The sequence below is a fragment of the Uloborus diversus genome, chromosome 10 (assembly GCF_026930045.1).
Source record: "Uloborus diversus isolate 005 chromosome 10, Udiv.v.3.1, whole genome shotgun sequence".
Lineage (NCBI taxonomy): Eukaryota > Metazoa > Arthropoda > Arachnida > Araneae > Uloboridae > Uloborus > Uloborus diversus.
Genome location: NC_072740.1, coordinates 72,149,614 through 72,170,851, shown reverse-complemented (window position 1 = coordinate 72,170,851; position 21,238 = coordinate 72,149,614). Strand labels below are relative to the sequence as shown.

Sequence of the window (21,238 nt, the reverse complement as noted above, 5' to 3'; positions counted from 1 at the left end):
TTATTTTTAACTACGATGTAATATGCATCCTATAAGTGTGAAAAAACAGTCAGAAATGACTTTTATTAAATTTTAGTCCTCCTTATTGAACGAATGAATTAAAACTGAAGTATAAGGCGTACGTCCGAAAAAAGTAAAAACATAATTGTTCAACAATCTTGACTTATTTTTGTGAAAAAGGAATTTTTTTTTTCAAAAAACTCTTATGGAGTAAGTTACTACAACTCAAGGGCTAAGTAATTACGGCATGAAATATTTTTTATCTTAAAACTTGAAAATGGCTATTTTTTCCGCCCTTGAACCACTGTGCGGCGCGGCGTTGCTAGTCACGTGATAGCGCTGATTAGCGGTTTTAAGGATTGGGCGCGTGATGACCATTGTTGTTCAAAAGCAAAGTTTGACGGGAAAGAATCAATTGACGAACTTGCAGTTTTTTTATCTATGTCTTCCCGACATCCGTTAGATGATTTTTTCGAAAGTAACATATTTTGAAATCTTTCAATAAACATGAGTAAATCAGCTGCTGTTGAATCAGTGACATTTTCTCCACAAACAAAGCCGTGTTCATCTGTACAAAAGGTGAAAGTCAAAACCAGACAATCTTCAATTGTATTTGGACTTGAATAACTCAAAAGGACTCAGAATTTAAGGGCTCACGTTTACCCACTAGCTTTCAAGTGCTTTGCTGCTTGATGTATCATATTGAGAAAAGTGCCGATCAGAATCTTACCAAATGGGAGTCTTCAAAACTTGTCTTGTCAAAAATATCTGATTTCTGTGCAAAAGCAAACATTCCAATGATTACTGAAAGTAAATCCTGTGAGAAAATACTAAAACTTCATGAAGACAACACAAAATTAAAAGCAATTCCTCTTCAAAGAAGAAGTACAACAAATTCCATTAATAAAGTAAAGAAAATGGAAGAAGAATTAGCTAAAACATTTTCATTATGGCCTAAAAATGTAGAATGCCTTATAAAAAATCCAGAAGATTTAGCTTTTCTTCAATCTATGAAAAGTGATCATCTAGCAACCTTTGGCACACACGATAAAATATTACACCGAAACATTAAGTGTCAGGAAATGCGTGAAATATCAAAAGCAGCATTTTGTGAAAAAATAGCCAAGGAAACAAGGAACTTCAATACAAGTTTTAATTCAGCTATTATTGATGAAATTGAAAGAGATGAAAATATGATGCAAGTGATGAGACTGTTCCGAGAGATCAGATTTATAATGCTCATAATACCAGAAATCATCATCGTACAAAACGAACTGGTATATATATGCTTTTATTCCACATGATATTATAAAACGACCTGATGTTATGTCATTAGCAACACATTTAAAATGACAACAGCGCAGCAAGCTTCATACACTAAAGTTTTAATAGCAGAAGCTGGTGGTGAATTATCCAAAATTTCAACATCACATGCAGCAACAGACAGAGTAAGACGATCAAGTGTCAGAGACATTGTCAAATCTTGTAAGGATGAATGGAATGTTATGATTTTGCAACTTTGCACTGGGATTCTTAACTCTTACCAACTTTAACAAATCAAAATATTGAAGAAGAAAGGCTTGCAGTTATAGTGGGTAATTCATATCAAGTTAAGCTTCTTGGTGTAGTAGCATATCCAATAGGAACCGCCAAAAGAAAAAAAGAAAAAAACTGAGATATCATTGCTAATTTAACAACGTATTTGCTCAATTCATTGAACTGCTCTGACTCAATAGTTAATATGTCGTTTGTCAGCAGCATGTGTAGCTATTCAAGAGAGTTTGGGTAAAGCTCTCCTGTGGTCAGCTTGCCGTCACCACATTGGAGAAATTATATTGTCACATGTGTTTGACGATTTAAAAATTAAGACATCGAAGTCACCAGACATATTTGTTTAAAAGATTTCGCAAACATTATACATTACTGCAGTTTGTGGAAGAGAGTGATGCTGATATACCTATAAATTTATCCAAATTTGATGACAGTTCATTCAGTGAGTCTGCAAGAAGATTAATTGAAGAGTGCAAAAACAATAATATCAAATTAGCTAAATCAAATGTTGTGTTTTGCAGAGGTGACTACTTAGAATTTGTTCAACTATGTCTTTTATTCTCAGTAAACGATCCAAATGAAATAACTGCAGCAGACTTTAAATGTCTAGGAGCTTTATATAAAGCAGATGGCAAAATTAATTTATTCAATCAAAATTTGCTTATTTCAACATCAAATCCAAGAACTACCAACTGGAACAATAACTACACATTAACAAGTTTTAAAATTTAGAAATTTTGTTAATTTTGTCACTTTGGTATATAGTTCATGGTGGATCATGTGCACTTCTGTCTTCGATGCACCATGGAATGACTTACAATTCTTTCATTTACTTATAAAATATAGTATTATTAATTCAGAAATTTCTGGAAGTGCAATTAATGCTTTTAAAAATCACCTTTCGTATCTGACAGAAGAAACTGTACCTCTAGCACTAAGGAGTGATAAAGTGCCTGAAGCAGACGACGTGCTCTTGCTGACATTATATTAGCCATTAGACCAGCTAATCTTTCTAATCCAAAACATATATTTAGTATGGGATTTGGAAAACCACAGTTTCCAACAGAAATTCATTTTTCTTCAACACTGTCTGATTTTGTTGGCATTGATTCCTGGTTTTTATTTTTAATTTTGAAGTTAGATTCAGAATTCAAGGTGGAAGATGTGAAACAATGGCCAAGTTGTACTTCATATGAGACTTCAAAAACTAATTTGAAAGTAATAAATGTAGTAAACGATTGTGCTGAGCGAGGAATAAAGCTGACCAATGACTTTTTAATATCAGCCAAAACTGAAGATCCTTACCAGAATATATTACAAGTAGTTGAGCATGATTGAAAACAACTGCCAAATCTTCGGAAAAGGAGGAAAATTGATTAAAAACTAACTTTTAAGCCAACATTTATATTTAACAAAGTAATATTATGAAATATACAATAAATTGGCTTCAATAAATCAAATAATTCTTTCGATAATTAAATAAATGTAAAAAATTGCTTAGTGTGTTATTTTTCTGAGTTTTCATAACTTTCAATTGTCAGGTGGCACACATAGATATTGTTCAAAGTGGGAAAAATTTCACACAAGTAATTAATTTTGTATGTTGAATAAAAGTAGCTTAGGGACAAAGCATTTGTAAACGGAAAAAAAAAATGATGGGGCGTATGATGCACCCTACAGCCATGGCCATATCCCATATTGACATCTTACGTCGGAACGCTGGGGGCGGTAATTACATTTATTGACTTTTACGCATTCAGCCCAAAATGACCGTTTCGTCCTTTGAACTTTTTTCAACGCCTTTTGGATTTCAGAGCATAATAAATTATCGTCACTGCAATGTTCTAGAGTTCTGGCATCAGTTTATTTTGCTTGACATCGAATTACACTTATTTTTTACGCGCTACATAGCTTAGTGGACAGTTGCTATAGCAACTGTCCACTAGTCTATATAGTACTGATTTTGTTGCACTTAGGCAGAGCTTGAAAGAGGTTTTTTCGTCAGGATTAGAAAATACGACGTAGATCAGCAGTGAACGGAATTTAAAGAAATTGGCCCATGTGGTTCTCCAGGGAGATTATAGAAGCTCCAAATTATAAGCAAGCGACTTTTCGTCAGTAACTGGTCAGAGTGCAGATAGGCTCCAGTATTGTAAGGCAAGACGAAATTTTAAGTAGTATTTGGAACGGATTTTTCGGAAAAGGGAATTAGAGCAAAGGCTAGTAGATAACATTGATGGGAATCCTAAAAGATTTTTTGCTTCCGCTGATTCTGGGAAAGCTCGAAACAGTCAAATTGGGCCATTGGTTAATGAGCATGGAAATTTAATCCAAAACGATAAGGATATTGCAAATGTTCTTAATAACTTTTTTTCCAGTGTGTTTAACGTAACTTTATCTCAACAGCTGACACTAGCAAGACACAAACTATTTTGCAGCTTGTGGATTTTGCGCTTTCCAGGAGGAAATTCTATTTCATTTGAAAAAAATTAAAGTAACTAAAGCTCCGGGACCAGATAATATTTATCCAAAAAGTTTAGTTGAATGTGCTGAGGAATTAGTGGATGCTATTTTAAATATTTTTAATGCTTCTTATAACTCAGGGACAGTGTCAGAGGATTGGAAACTGGCTAACATAACGCCGCTCTTCAAGAAAGGGTCTAAAGGTAAGGCTGGGAGTTATAGACCTGTAAGTCTGACTTCAGTGGTTTGTAAGATTTTCGAAACTTACACCAAAATTAACATTATGAATTTCTTAGAGACTAATAGTCTGTTGACTAGTTTGCAGTATGGGTTCAGGAAAGGTAAATTGTGTGCTACTAATTTATTGCATTTCTACGACAAGGTTACCTTGGCTTTAGATAACAAAAAGTGTGTAGATGTTGTTTATATTAATTTTCAAAAAGCTTTCGATAAGGTCACGCATGTTGCTCTTCTCAGCAAATTAGCTGATATAGGAATAGGAGAAAAAACTTTACTTTATGTTAGAAATTGGCAGACTGGAAGGAAATAAAGAGTAGTTGTGAGGGAAAATCATTATAAATGGAGTGATGTTTTATGCGGGGTTCCTCAGGGTTCAGTTTTAGGGCCTCTCTTGTTTATTATTGTTATGAATGACATCAATGAGAGTATTTATGTAAGCATGAATTGTGTTGCTGATGATGTAAAAGTTATGGGGATTGTAGAAAATGAACTGGTAAAACAGCTTCAAGAGGATTTAGATTATATTACTAAGTGAGCGGATAAGTGGGGTATGGCAGTTAATGTAATGAAATGTCAAGTGCTACACTTATGTCATGGAAATAAGCGTACGAGTTATTGTTTACAGGGTTCAATCATTAGTCGGGCAGAAAATGTTATTGATCTGGGTATCTTAATAAATTATCTCTGGTATCTGGGTATCTTGTTAACTTTAAGTTTAGTCAACAGTGCAGCATTGCAAGTAACAAAGCTAACAGAGTGCTTGGGTTTATTAATAGATCTATTTCAAACAAATCCAAGAAGGTTCTTCTGCCTTTATATAGGAGATTAGTAAGACCCCATTTGGAGTATGCTGTACAATTTTGGTCGCCTTATCTGAGGAAAGATATTTGTGTATTGGAAAGGGGTTCAAAGAAGGGTAACTAGACTAGTAAGGGGACTTTCAAATTTAGATTATGATACCAGACTTAATAGGCTTAATATGTATAGCCTGGAGCAAAGGAGAATCAGAGGGGACATGATTCAGTTGTTTAAATTTATCAAAATGAATGATGTTAATGGATTAAATTTTTGCACCGTAAGCAGGACGAGGGGTCATTGTTTTAAGCTATTCAAATCTCAGGCTAACCTGAATATAAGGAAAAACTACTACTTTAGTAGGGTTGTGGGCACTTGGAACAGCTTACCGGAAGAGGTGGTAACGAGCAAAGGGTGGATAGCTTTAAGAAAGCCATTGATCTTCATTGAGAACTAATAAATTGACTAGGACTAGCCTAGCTGGGCCAAGAACCTGTTGCTGGTCGTCACATTTGTATTTGTACTGTTAAAACAGGATTCTTAATATTTTGTCAAAATAGCTTATTTTTAAGCACATCACTTGCTCGAAATGGTTCCGTAGCATTTTGACTTAGAATTGAAAATCGAGAGTTCTTACTTTTGAAATATATCCCTTTCTCAAACATTATTCATCATGTTCTAATTTTTGAAATACCGCTCTAATTAAGAGTCATTCTTGAATAGAACGTTATCTCAAAAATGAGTATTTGGTGAATCATTTTTGAGAAGGGGAGATATTTCAAAAGTAAAAACTCTTGCTTTTCAATTTTAAGCCAAATTGTGTCGGAGCCATTTCGAGTAAGTGATGTGCTTAAAAACAAGCCACTTTATCTCAATTCTTTTGAATACAATCTTTCCACGTTCCTCTATACATTTGGAAGCATTAAATGTATTTCGTGTGCCCAAATAATTTTTCATGTAGCTGATTCTTAGCTCTCTAGGTTCCTCATTTCACACCTTTTCACATTCATTTTCATTCCTTCATATTACGTGAAATACCTCAAATAAATTAGTCTCATCTATACTTTGAGACTCATTTTCATTAGTAGAACTAATATTCGAAATGACTGCGATGAGGAAGTCCCTTGTTCGAGTCCCGGCTCGGGCATGGATGTACTTTCCCTCTCCTGTCCTTGTCTTTCTTTGTGTATTGTGGAAGTCGGACTTACACCAAGTTATGGTACAGTTGGAAAAGTGAAGTTGCGCACCCTAAATTGCCAGCCTAGCTGGTACACGATAACAGCAACAACATTCGTAATACTTTGGCAAAACGTCTTTCGCTCATGAATATATTCCGATTTTTTTTTTACCAATGACAAATTTTCTGTTCTGTGACTGTATAATTTATTGTTATCGGAATAGTCATCATTTTCTAAACTTTTTTAGCTATATTTTTTACAATTACAATTATACAATTTATTTCCATAATATTCCACGTAGATACATTTTATGCCTATAAGAATCCCTACTTGGAAGTCTGTCAAGAGTTTAGAACGTATTTGAAATTTCTCAAATTAATAAATAAATAAGTTAAACTGAATTAGCAAAGTGGAAATTAATGCTCCCAAATGTTGCACAAGTACATAGCCGTTAAGAAGTATGACGAAAATACGGACTAATGTTGCTCAGTTAACGTAAATAACCAAAGTTATTTCCATATTAAAAACTCGCATGTTTTGCCGAAATTTTCAAAATAATTGAACTTACCCATTAAGCTGATGCATCAAAGTTGAACTCACTTAGCCTCAAAAGATAACTAGTATTCATTTATTCTGTAACACCGTTTATTTCTTACTAATGGAATACTGACAAGTGACCGAGCCCTCAAAACAAAATTCGGAAAACTCTCCTAAGTTAGGGTATTGTTCCAAGTATGAGCACTTGACTGTAGTAAAAATCGTTTTAAATACATAGGTTTTAGACAATTGGGGGTAGGAATACAAAGAAAAGCTAAGAGTTGCATCTGTAATGTTTAACAATAACGCATCCTTATTGGAGATATTTTTGAAATCTTTTTTAATCGCGTGTTTAGTTGTCCGAATCCGTCACGGACTTCAGATGTCATTCTTCAATCGTAAACTCGAGAGAACTTCATAATCAATTTTTTTTTTTGAGTTGAGATAGCAACCGCCCAGTTCATTTAAAGCATGAACTTGATGGCTCAATTTGCAACAACTAATATCATCTGATGGATGTAACAACTAATATCATCAATGAAAGCTGATCGGAAACCAACTAAATCAATGATATATTTCAGTAAATTATTATTTCATACCAGCATGGAATCACAGTTAATAGTGCCTTTCCGACATCCACATTTGTATCCTTTTTCCGTCACAAACTTAGCCAAGTCGTTTAAAGTGTCAATTGGTGGGTCATAGGCAGGAAAACTAAGAACAGACATCAATGTACTGCTATACGCAGCTTGCATTACTAAAACGAACAGCAACCATAAACAGACTAGCAACACAGAAGTGGGACCTTGTACCACGGGTGTTAGCCATCCTCCTAGTTAAAGCAAAAATGTGTACATTAAATTAAGAACTCTTAAAAAAGTTTGCATTACGCGCGTGAGCTGTCAGCTTATTACCTCAAATACTACCAAAGATTAAGCATTTTCTCAAAGAAACAAAATAAAATTATAAAATGAATAAATATAAAAGTATATACATACTCGGACAAAGTTTGCATCATTATACAGGACTAAACTAATATCTTTTCAATGAGTATTTCTTTTTGTTTTTCACTTAAATTGAAAAATAATTTACAATAATTACAATGTATCTCCTAATTGATGTAGTGTTTATGGTTTTTTCATAATGTAAAGCAAAATACTTGATATTGTTAAGTTATTTTATCTAGGAGAGCGACCATTTGTTTGCTTAATGTGCCTCGGCAAGCAGTGTCTGCCGCAATCTGCCGTTTCAATGAGCTTGGAAATGACAGTCGACATCCAGGAAGTGTACAAAAACGTACAGTGAACGCTTACATCAATCATAAGAGCAGTGAGTTTAAATTAAAAGTTCTCGAGATTCCTTGAGGAAAGTCGCTCTTGAAACGAGAATATGTGACTGAACAGCGCGGCTTGTGGCAAAGTTTTACAACTTCCAAAAAGTTCACCCCTTTCCTAAAGTAAACGAACTCGGGCGGCTCGAAAGATGCCAATAACGTTTGAGACAGGCCGCAAGTCACCGCTGGAAGCGATTCCTTTCGATGATGAGAAGCTCTTTACCGTTAAACCAGATCATAAATCCTAGAACGATAGGATTTGGTAGACACTCCAAGCACCATTGCAAATGTTAAACATCGCCAAAATCTGAAGCCGTTCTTGGCTTGTGGCACAGTTTGCACAAGCGGCAAAAAATATCTGAGATTTGTGGATGAAGGCTTTAAAATGAATTAAAAAGTACGCTAGCGGATCAATTTAGATGCGGTTCCAAAGCTTTTGTGGGCCAATAAGCACTTTGTCCATGCAGACTGTACGTTTCAGCGAGACTCCGCACCAGTTCACATGGCCAAAACGACAAGAGTGGTGTGAGGAGCATTTTCTTGGCATGATATGATTTGTAGAGTGGACATTTTACTCGCTACACTTCAATCAAATGGATGGCAGTGTATGGTCTATTTTAGATACTTGAGTCTGTCCTAAACCACACAAGAGTTTGAACTCTCTGAAGCAATTTCTCCGGTGTGAATAGGATACATTGAAGGTAAAAGATTAGTGGCTTATGACTGAAATTTTCAATAAGCGGTTGCTCCCCTGAATCACAACAAAAGGCGGCCCCTTTGAAACCAGTTTAGTTAATTTATTACCCAATATATTCTTTTTTTATTATTTGTTGTATTTTGATTATTTATTTATTTTTAATAAAGTTACATGAAAAATTGCTTGTCCGAGTTTTGTTGGTGCATCCTGTACAAGTGTACATATATATACACACACACACACATATATATATATATATATACGTATATATGGTTAATGCGTATTTAATTATTATAATAAACGCTATCTTATAGCGATTCCAGCATTTAATTTAACTTGTAGAAGCGGATGAATTGTAAGCATCGCAAAAGCAAATTAAGAAGCTTTAGGAAAGAGATATTTAGATCAGATAATTAGAAACAATGGTACAACATAAAATAAAACAAATATAAAGATAATATCCTTACCAGAAACTTAAGTTGTAAAGTTCTCACCTTCAGAGCAGATTGTTCCAAGGAGATACAAAAACAATTTCCCAAACTTGTAAGTCTTTCTTTGATAAAAGTGATGATACGCTTTTTGAGTGCCATAGAGAAGACAAAGGAAAATTAGCAGCAGAATAATGAATAAGACCCAAACCTGTAACATTAACCAGTTTTTAGTACAATTGAGTTATTTTTATGGCAAATTGTTCACATTAAGTATTTGTTCTGTAATGGATTTTTCCCGTGAGTAGCATATTTTAAATGAAGTATAAACGGTAATATATACGAGGGCTGTTCAGAAAGTATCGAGACTGTTAATTTATTGTACAAAAACATACATACATAAAAGAGTTTTCAGTCAATCTCCTTCGAAATATGCTCTATTGACAGTAACACACTTCGCCCAACGACGCGACGTGTCCAGTCCTCGAAACATTTCTGGAACTCAGACTTTGGGATGGCCTGAAGCTGCTGCGTCGAATTCTGTTTCACGGTCTCAATGTCCCGAAACCGGTGTCCTTTTAAGGTGTTCTTGATCTTGGGAAAGAGGAAGAAATCTGGATTTGACATGTCCGGCGAGTAGGGAGGATGTGTTACTTGTGTTGCTGCATGTTCTGTCAGGAACTACTGCACAAGATTGCTGTTGTGCGCTGGGGCTACGTCATGATGAAGCATCCAGCGAGAGGAGAGGAAGCCCACATCACCGGTCGTTTTCTGCGCTATTTTCATCATCTCCGTAGGTTTCGGCGCCGGTTTTACCGAGCTTAAATCAAAAATTGATAGATTCGCTGCTCCGTGTTTTCACACATTTTCTGTTTTCGACGAACGCACGCAAACACTCCACATGAAACAAGTCAGTGTGACTGAATGGCGCGCTGTACACATCTACCGATTTTTGTGAGACGAGTTGAAATATGTGCGTACATGATGCGCACAGTCCGACCGCTATGTGTCTTCTGAAATAAATAGAATGAATTCAGTCTCGATACTTTCTGAACAGCCCTCGTATACTACAATATAACCTCAATTTAACTATTTTCAAGGGACTGGAAAAAGTTACCGTTAAATCAAGGATATCGTTAAGTCGAGGAGCATAGACATTCAACGCAGCCAAATCTGGACCAGTGAAATACATCGTTAAATTGAGGAAATCGTTAAATCGAAGTCCCTTTTACTAAAGTTCATCTTAGCAGCATTTTCGTGATTACGCTATTGTGATTTACGTTATACTCAACTTAAGCGTAACATAATTTATGGACGGTCTTTAACGCAAATACGTACATTCAACTTTAGGTTGGAATCGGATATATCGGATGGAGTATTTACTACTTGAAGAATAATTCTGAAGTGAACGCATCAGTTGTTATACTTCGTTTAACTGTGAGGCAAAATTGAGTATTTTAATTTTGTAACACATTTTGAATACCTATGTTGTAAAGGGTATTTACACTTCACATAGGTTTGAGATTAATGACCACGATATCGCTCTATAATAATGTTTCCCTGTGCCTTAAAGCAGAGGTTTACAAACTGGGAACCGTAAGAAGAGGTGAGGTGTGCAAGAAGTGTCCGTGGTATCAATATGTATGTAAGGTTGAGTGCGCCAAATAATGCGCAGTAAGGAAATTCTCCATTTTTTGATACAGTATAACAAAATTCCCTAGAGCCTCTTTCATCGTTATCCAAAAGTCTAACTGATCATAAAGCGTTATTAACAAACCATTTTCAAATCCCAGGCAACAGTACAACAGTGTAGCAAAAGTTGTTGCAGAAGAGTGAAACGTGAAGCCAAAACCAACTGATCTTAGTTTACGGTAAATTTTGTTTCCACATGGTTCCCTGAAGTTTAACTGGCATAAAAAAGTTGCATACTGTTCTTGAAGCCTAAATTATGTAGTTGACGAAGAAAACTCATTGTGTGCTGTCATTTTCCCCTGAGATTTGATAACCTAGAAAAGTATATTGTAGTACACTGTTAAAACTACAGGATGCATTAGGCACCTTTCAGGGAAGAAACGCTTGTTCACCAGCGGCACCCAATACGGAGCCGAAATCGCACCTCTAAATAGGGTGAAAAACAGGCACCTTTTAAAAACTAGACAGCCGGAGTGAAAAAAAAGGACCTTCGGAGAGAGAAATGGCACCCTTACTATAGATCCTCCTCCTCCCTCCCCCGTATTGTGTGCGTTTTTGAATACAGTTGTGTATTTATTTATTTATTTTAAAGTTTTGTTTTGATTTATGATATTCTACGTTTTGGACATTTTTTACATAGAACTCGGTACTGGAAATGATTAAAACATGTAATTACAGCATTTGATCATATTTCAGAGTTTTCAACATAGTTAAGAAGTGCTCATTGCTCTAACTCAGTGTTTCTCAACCTCTTTTGACCCACGGGCGCGGTAAAAGCAAATGAAAAACTTGGCGGACCGGTGAAATCTTTATCGTTTTTTTAAAAATTCATAAAATAAATAATATGAATAATAACTCTGGGGCCGTTAAAAAACATGTGAAAAAATTCAAGGTTCTGATGTTTTTTTTTAAACAAAAAGTAATGTTAAAAATTAATAAAACAATAAATATCTACCCCTTCACTTGGTATCAAAGGTCTGTCACAAATACGTTATAATTTAAAAACGAGTAATTATTTAAAACATGTGAGAAATTATATATTTACTAAAACATGACGTATTCCGAAATTGAAGCATAGCTGTACTTATGGATTATTTACATGATGAGCCAAAAATATTCAGGGATATTACAATTACGGAAAAACAAAATCGTTTCATAAACGTTATTCAAGAGTAACAAAATAAAATGCACATAAAGTTTTTCAACCAGTTAAATAAAAAACCAAAAGAAATTTCTAACGCTATTGCTAACCGCTAACAGGAAATGATTCTAACACTTGAATGAAAAAGCAAAAAAAAAAAAAAAAGAGCTAGACTGAGAGAGATTTTTTTTTTCGCTAGTCTTTCTGTTATAATCTACGAAGCACAAGAAACATTTTTATTAAGGTTCTTTTGGTGATTAATAAAAGTTGCTTATCGAGTATTCAAGAAAATAATGACAGATATTTTTAGTAGCGTTTTGAATGATGGAAATTTCACGGTAGTAACGGTAAACGGGATAACTAGAAGACTAATGGTTACTGAAAAGCAGTAAATGCACTTTTAAATACTTTTAACTATGTCTGAAAGCCCTAAAAGCTACAAATTGATCAAAAGCTGTACTTACTTGTAATTTCGGATAATTAATCCTAGAAAAGTTGTGTTTTAATCCAATAGTGTACTTCATTCAATGTGAAAGACACACAAAAGCAATCATCATTCCTCCGCCATATTGAGGTGGTTGAATGTATGGCTAAGGCAAAAAGCGCATGCGCAATGAGTCTTTCTGCGATTGCATGCTGTTTTGGCTCCTCTGCTCTATTTTCTGGCTTGCATTGCACCTTCAGGCACTATGCTTTCACCTTAGAGGGAATATTTTCACTCGTCTGGAATCCCTGATTATAACAGTGTACGGTAAGACCATTGTTCGTCGTATTAAGATGTTTCCCTATGACATAACACCGGAGTATTTCGGAGGAGGAAATGACTCTGTGTTGCATATGCTGCACATATGTGCACGAACTGTGCACAGGAGTGGGGGAAAAACCCTGAAAATAACGACTTATTAGTTGTTTATATAGAGAAAATTCGAAATCTTCAAAGGGTGCCGCGCGACTCGAAAAAGTTAGAGAACCCCTGACTTAAAGTATAGATAACCTGCAAGCTTTATGTCTTTGGTAAATGGTACCATATATTGAGTAATATTTATTCCATAATTAAATTCTGCAGCCAATTCAATAATATTGTAGTTCAATAATATTTACTTTATAATTTATTCCACAGTCATTCCAATAATATTATTGCTCAATAATATTTATTTTGTAATTTATTCTACAGTCAATTCAATAATATCGTTGTTCAATAATATTTATACTATAATTTATTCAATATTAAATTGAATAAGTTACCATAGATCTACCATGTATTCAAAAGAATATCGACTCATTTCACTGCTGTTGTAAAGTGTGAGTAGGTTTGCGATTTAAGACCAGCAACTCTGGTTATGATAATACATTTTCGTATGTTATAAGCAATGGAGAATCCGCAATCTATATGTGTTTGGTAAGTGATGGTTATACACACACAGCGGAAAAAAAAGTTTGCCGTTTGTTGCATGTTCTAAAGTACACAGACTCATTTTGCTTACCTCTGCTGTAAAAGGTGTTAATACTGCATAGGTTTTTGATTTTAGACCTGGAACTCTGCTTATGATAACACTTTTTTGTATGTCATAAGGTATGGAGAATCCACAAGCTTTATGTCTTTGGTAAGTGATAGTTATACAGCCAGCGGCAATATCTGCTTCCTAAAAATATTTCATTGGTGTTAGGTTTAGAAAGAGTTCTGTAGTTTGCAGGTATACAAAAATGAGCTTTGAGATAATCGACATTACGTTTAAATATTCAAAAGAATTTGAGAACTTACTTTTCTGTTTAGCATACCAACAAGTCCTGTCCAACTTCCATTAGGCAGCTGTCTACCCCATTCACCATCTTGGGGCTTCAAAATTTGATATCTAGAAACAGACTTTTGATTATTTTGTACCCTTCCACGAAATATAACATTCTCCGTGCACACATCTCTACCATTTAGTTGGTATTTTTAAATTTATTTACCTGTCTGTTGGGCACTGAGCAAAACAAAGCTTATGAAACATTGTACAATGTCCTAGTATAAAAATTGTCTTCTGGTTTCACTGCACTTCTGTTACATGTCATGACCACAGATCAATAATAATATAGACAACGACTTCCACTGTACGTAAGGTAGAAACCGCTTCTCTCTCGGACAGGGGACATTAATTAAAGTTATGTACCGTAAATATCGGGCCTTTTATGGGCTTAGATCTAAGTTAGCACGAAGTTAGGCGAAATCTCGCCTTTGTTTTCCAAATGAACACCAAATTTGGAAAGATGTCGTCAGATTTTTACTAAATGCCAAGCAGCACTAATCTGCTTAGAGAACGCAGCCAGCAAATTGCTCATCCCCATAGTTGGTTAACTTAATTTGGGGAAAACACTTTTAGTGAAAAACCACTTTACTAAAAGATAGAGATCAACTCTCTAATACACTTGAGTTGCAGCTCTCGTTCAAATTTGCTAATGCGAAATTAAGAGGATGAAGTTTATAAGGGGTTGGTTGAACAGTTACCGACTGAAAATAATATGGCTTAAGTATATACATTATACTGCTTTAAAGAAATGAAATGTTTATCTATTGAATAGAAGTAAACAACTTCAGTACAATTCGGTACCTAACGGACGGGCGCATCGAGTTGTTCAAAATGTGCCAAGAAGAAGGATCGGAAGAAATAGTGCAATCATGGCTTAATTTACATACGTAGCTTGAGCTCCGCTTCTTTTCAATTTCATACAAATGTTAGCATTTTAGGCAAACTTAAGGCTATGTGCGTAAAAATATGTTGTGGGTGACAACCACAACATATATACCACAACATATATAACAGGAGGTGGACTCCTGCACTTATCTTTGTAGAAATTAAGCTCTGAGTGCAATGCAAATAGGTGGTATGTAGAGATGTGAAAATAGTAACTTATCGTGCATTCTCAATTTTTTATCACAATAGGGTAAGTAAAAGGTAAAATTTTATTTTCAATAAACGTCAAAGTTCCAACTACTAGAAGATATTCTAAAATTTATTCATTTTTATTTATTTATTGATTGATTTCGAGATTTTCAGTTAAGACAGCTTTGAGTTGATTTGTGACAATTCCTTTTTTTCGTTGCTTCGTTGCACTTATTAGCAGAAAAAAAAAGTACATCCTTTTCCTGATATTACACAAGTAAAAATGCTTAAAAGGAAATATCAAATTTGAAAAATGTTTTTTCTTTTCAGTTCGTAAGCTTCCCGCGGACCGAACAAAATTTATTAGCGGGAAGTAGGCTGCTCCCTCCCCCCCCCCCTCCTCCCTCATTTTTTGACCTGGCGACGGCCCAGAGAATATCAATGTTATCATTATTTTGTAGGGATTTATACATAAATAACAAACCCCGCCAATACGGTAAATCGCACGAATCTGGTATAGCACTCAAATTTAACAATCCGAGCTAACGGCAAAATTTGTTAATTATGATTATGCGTAAAATCCCAAGTTAATTGCTTGATTTTCTTAATTTCAGCCCCATAATAAAATGTGAAATGATAAATTTCTTGTAGATTCAATCAGAAATGTAGGATTCCAAAACATATTGTTGTAGAGCTTGAATAAATACTTCCTGAAAACCCTTTTATTACTACATTCGGTTTATTCTTTCAATGTCACACTCTAGGATTGTAATTATGGTAGGGATAATTTTTTTTTTTTTTTTTTTGACGTAGGACAAACATCATGTTATTTTCTTAGTACATCGTGTTGTTTTTCATTAGTTGTAAAATAGCTTCGTCTGTACTAGCAAATGTTGTCATAAATGTAAATTGTTCATTTTTTTAGTTTACAGTTCATTTCACTTTTATCACGCAAATTTATTCCTTGATTTTTATATTTTTTAAGTTGACTCACTGGATGCAAGATGTAGAGTACAAATTTAATCAGGAATTAGAGACTATAAAATGTTTAACCAAATTTGAAAGAGAAAATTGTTTTTCTTTTCCTTTTTAGGGGGTTGGGAGAATTTGCACCATTGATATTGGGAGAGAGGGATGGGTACCCCTGCATCACTGTCACACGAACTCCTCATACAGAATTGTGCTACTTCCAAAAAATTCATAATAAATTAAAAAGAAATAAAATTGTCTGATCCTGTTTGGCAACTGACACTGACTCCATACCATCTCCAATGTTCCCCTTTATGAATGAAGAGACACGGATATTAAATTTTGGAAAGAATACGTCAAAAATTATTATTTATGCATCGTTTTCTTGTTGAAAAAGTTTAAGCATTTTTTTCTTCCAAAAATTTTATGTTCAAAAAAAAAAACCTGTCAAAAATTTTGCACTATAGTCCTCCCCCCCTCCCCCCCCCCCCGTGGCAGCCCTGCATTAACCCCATCTTGCTCATCTAAATGAAGGTTTAGCTCTTATTTCGAATCACAAATAAAATTTTTGCTAAACAAGCTTCATAAGATTCTTGGTTTATAAAATTTCCTATTAAAACCGCACATTTCCGCAATCATTTTTAAACATTCGATCGTTAACTCCAGCCCATTCTCTTCCTCGAGGATTGGAGTTAAAGCGAAGATATCACAAGTGTTTTTCTCTTCATGACGTCTCAAAAATCAATAAATGATCACAAATGTTTCTGCGGTTCACTCGTATCGCGTATTTGTAAATTCGTCTCCATATTCGAATTTACCTGGAAAGATTTCTGAAGTTATCCTTAAAAATTTTAAAATATTTCTCGTTGGTACCTTTTTTAATCTGCATGGTAAATGAAGAAAATGAATTTCATGTGCTGATTTTTAAGCGATTCGAGCGCTAGTCTATTTAATGTTTAGCAAAGTAGACGACGAATCATCTTTTGAAAACAGATTAAATATTTAGCGTTTTAAGTAATATTCCTTGTCTATGAAGTAACAGCAAATTCCCCATTAAAATTTTGAAGAAATAAATTTTTGTTTTGTGAATTAAATAGTAACAACTTACCTAAATCCAAGTTTTTCACGAACTGTTTTCAGCAATTCCGCCTCTGGACCGCTTTCCATCATATGTTCCCCCGTCTTCGATGTAGTTAAAGTCAAATAAGGCGGACTCTTAAAAAAATACGAAATAAGAACATGTTTTAGTATAAACAATTCGTAAAAACATCGCATTATGCTATGCATTGATAAAGTTTTAATTGTTGCAAAAATTATTCTGCAGATAAGCGTTTCTAGTAACAGTGGCGAAAATACCGTACAATATAAACGAAACAGCTGTACATGGTGTGTCCTGAAAGTAATGCCAGTGAGTCGATTAGAAGAAATTGGTTGATTCGACCATTAAAATGTATGAACATGTTTCAGAAGAGGTTCCTCTTTAATCATAATTTAGCGCTTCCAGTGAGATTTCCGATGATTGAAGGATTCACGGAAAAGGCCATTTGGCCGACCATTTGTCAAATGTCTCAAAACGGTGTTCGTTCATGCTAATACTCAAGAAGAGTAACAAACAGAAGTTGAGGGTAGTCACGTCAGGACAGTTGGGCGGCTGGGGAGCCTTCTTACCTCAGAGCAGGAATTAGTAAATGGAGGGAGCAGGTCCAATCATTTTCTTAACAAAAGCTGACCCAAAGACCAAAAGTCACGTGACTCAACTACGACAAATGGTTGGCATGTTTTGCGTGAAACAAGCGAAAGAAACCAGATTTCTTCCAATGCTTTGCTTTAAAATCTATCACGTGACTTGGGGTTTTGGCTTAACGAATGAAAGTCTTCACTCTCTCCATTTTGTCTCTTCTCAATGCTTCTTACCTGCTTCTTGCACTTTTCACGCCTGCAAATCACAGCATTCATCACAATGGCTAACTCTTGATTTTTCATGTGTTTAATGACTGTGACATTTAAACTGCACACTATGAATTCAATATTTCAGCCAAATATTTTCGTCTGAGGTTGTTGTTGGTCACTTTCTAGAATTCACTTCATTGCTCACCTCTACACGATTTTCAAATATCGCTAGTGCCCTTCAGTTTTCTTTTGTAACGGCAGACTTGCCGTTTATTAAAAGTAATAAGGCAAAAAATTTCTTCTGGCGAAGCATCAACTTGCTTTTACGAATCACGTTTAAATTTTTTTGCTTTAGATGCTAAATGCAGTTACAGTGAAAAACCTGTAAAGCAATCTTTCTTTTCCTGACGGAAATCGATTGATAATGGAGGCGGTTGTTTAATGAAGGAAGTAAAAAACCTTTTTCTAAATTAAATTTTGCTAGAAAACATAAATCGCAATGTTTAAATCTAGAGGTGCGTCTCTTTTAGATTTAAAGTGCGTTTCTAGAAGTGCGTCTGCGTTTTTACTGAACACATTTTTTGTTTTATCAGTGCAAGCAAAAGCTTAACTGAATTGCAATCAGAACTCTTTATAATCCATACCACTTTCTTCAACTAAAAACCATTCACGTCCCAACGCAAAAAGCAATGATTTGCAAAACATCAAATAGTTTCAATGTTGTTAAAGTTAGAGTTTCTTGTTTTTTGTTCTCAATTTAAGATCATAAGAAGACATCGAAGTTTAAGCTAATGTTCTTTTTAAAAACAGAAACTGATTGTTAGCAAGAACAAAATTTCTTTGAGCCCAGCCAGCTTTATTTAGAGACGTAGTCAGATTTCTATTCAATCAGGAAGTTCTTGATTGCTGTTTATTGTTTGTCGAATCGATTTGCCTGCTTCTCCTTTCTCCTGACTTCAATCGAGTTAGATGATCGATAAACTTATTTAAATAATTTTTGAAGGGGTTCAATAAATATGTTTGTGAAGATGAATTGAATAGTATCAGTGAAAAACATTTGAGATTCAATACGCAGGAATAATTACTTCATGCAAATATACATTTTTTTTTTAATTTCATGTCATATCTCTTTATTAAAAATTCTCCGCTCTTTTAAAACAGGTTTTAAAACAATTAAAACGCAAGTTAGAAAGCTAAATAAACTAAGGAACTCATTTTATAATGATATGGGGAAAAGCATATTCACAAACTGAAGCTTGTTTAAGAAAACTTATGAAAACGAAATTCTTTTGATGAGACAAAATTTAAACATATTTATTGGTTTAAAATTCAGCGAGCGCTCAGAAAATCTTTGTCAATGTATATAGTAGGGTGGAGTGAAAAAAAGTCAAAATCTGAAAATCGCTGAGTAACAGTGCAGAAATAAATAAATAAATAAATACATAAAACCGCCTTCAAAAAACACCTACGAACTAAAAAGCAAAAAATAACTGATTACACTTGCATACTATTTCCTACCCAAACCTAGAAATGAAATTTATTTTACAATTCCAGTACAAAAATCGGCTAAACTAATCACCCAATTATAAAGTAAACACTGATTTTAATTACTATGCGATGAATAATTTTAAATACCTAACTATTTACATACGATCTCTTAATTTTTAATAACCTTTTAAAGTCGGGGGCCTCCTACAAACTACTACCTAACGTAAATGACAACCCACCGAACATTGAATTAAACATTAATTTATATACACGCGAATTTAGTCTTTAAAACTAAATCTCACGATGGATGAGCATTAGCAGAAATGCAACAATTGATACATCTAATTTCTGATGAACTGGATTCAGTATTTAGTTAGAACCATTTAAATGCTTACGGTTTCCCAAACTACAAAAAAGCTGCAAATTGCAAGTCGTAAAATTGTAAATTATAAATTGTAACATTGTAAATTGTAATTTATGTTTCACAACAATACGTGTCATGTAACTCGTGATAAAAGTCGCATGGTTCTTCAAATGCCCACATTATAGATGAAGATAAAAAATTCCACTAGAATGAATTTTATGTTTGCTTCAGAGAATCCTTGATTAAAAAATTTTATTATGATTACTCTTAATAATAATGTTTTTTAGTACTTTCTTTCACTATGGGTAAAGAAAACACATACCTTTGTTTTATGGCCTTTATTTTTAATAATGGGTTTTATATTTAATCGTTTGTGAGGGAAATTACATGAAATTTATTGTTTTTACCCATAACTTTTCTCTAAAGAACAAATAGGGTAAATCAAAGATTTGGAATCTTAGAGTAAAGTTAGACCACCCCCTTATCCACTAAACAAAAAAAAAATCATAAAAACCGGTTTACTAAGTGCGACGATATACAAAGTTAACAAAGTACCTACAAATCGCTTTGAATATGAGTATGATATTTGAAGAGTTCCTTGAATTTCATCAAACCCGAACTTGATTACCATTAGACCGCCGAGGAAGTATATCGTTTCAAAAAAAAAAGAAGAGAAAGAAAGAAAAGAAAAAGAAAAAGAAAAGAATTTTCCTAATCGGTACAGGCAGGGGCGTGCACAGAAATTTTGGGGCCCGTCACAAATGAGTTTTTCGGGCCCCCCTCCATAATATTTACCCCTATATTTCACCCTTAGTTTTAAAAGTAGTGGGCCCCCTTCATTCTCAAGCCCAGGCCAACAGGTGTTCTTTCTCACCTCCCCCCTCCTCCTGTGTACGCCCGTAGGTACAGGTGTCTTCGAGTATTTATAGAACATTGTACAAAGAAAAAACTAATCTGACGAGTTCAGAACCTCCTCCTTTTTTTGAAGCCTGCTAATTAGCATAACCCAAATTTCAAATTAAACTGGAGGCATTGTGAAACAGTAAATCTAAGAATACTGGTCCAACTTGAGAAATCAGATACCAGTTACAACATATTATTAAAGAATATAAATTAAATCATCGAGGGAGGGGTGTTCTGTATTCAGTTCCCCTTGGATTGAACGCAAGATATGTTTAAAAACTGAAATATATATATATATATATATATATATATATATATTCATATATACACATTTAGTGACTAAATAAAGTTATTTTAGTTTAAAATAACATTAAGTTAATTGTTTCAGCTATTAAAGTAGCAAAATATATTTAATTTACTACTTTGCTACGTAGTAAAGCATTAGTAACATCAATAAGTAAAAATTAACAGGCAGCGAAAATTAATCATCCATATAAAGCGAGAATTACCGTTCAAGACGAAAGTAAAACCTATGCTGTGAAAATTGAAACAATTATTGAAAAGTGAAATAATTATTAAAAATACTATCCAAATATTTTTTTTACTTTTTCCTTGTTTTTAACTATATTAGACACTGTAGTTTTAGAAATTCTATATGTGCCAGCTAATTTTCTCTGGCTTTCTCTATTTTAAATCAATTTTAAT

At 34.2% G+C, this 21,238-nt stretch overlaps 1 protein-coding gene across 1 annotated transcript in view; it reads right to left on the bottom strand.

Annotated features, from left to right (window-relative positions):
* The window catches only part of LOC129231047 (glutamate receptor ionotropic, kainate glr-3-like), a 69,167-nt gene that overhangs the window by 31,470 nt on the left and 16,459 nt on the right, over positions 1 to 21,238 (bottom strand). The window contains exons 3-7 of the mRNA XM_054865295.1: positions 16,997 to 17,103; positions 13,818 to 13,908; positions 13,540 to 13,698; positions 9,289 to 9,433; positions 7,364 to 7,596 (exon numbers count right to left, since the gene is read on the bottom strand). Of these exons, the coding sequence (XP_054721270.1) occupies positions 7,364 to 7,596; positions 9,289 to 9,433; positions 13,540 to 13,698; positions 13,818 to 13,908; positions 16,997 to 17,103 (735 nt within the window). The remainder of the gene's footprint in view (positions 1 to 7,363; positions 7,597 to 9,288; positions 9,434 to 13,539; positions 13,699 to 13,817; positions 13,909 to 16,996; positions 17,104 to 21,238) is intronic.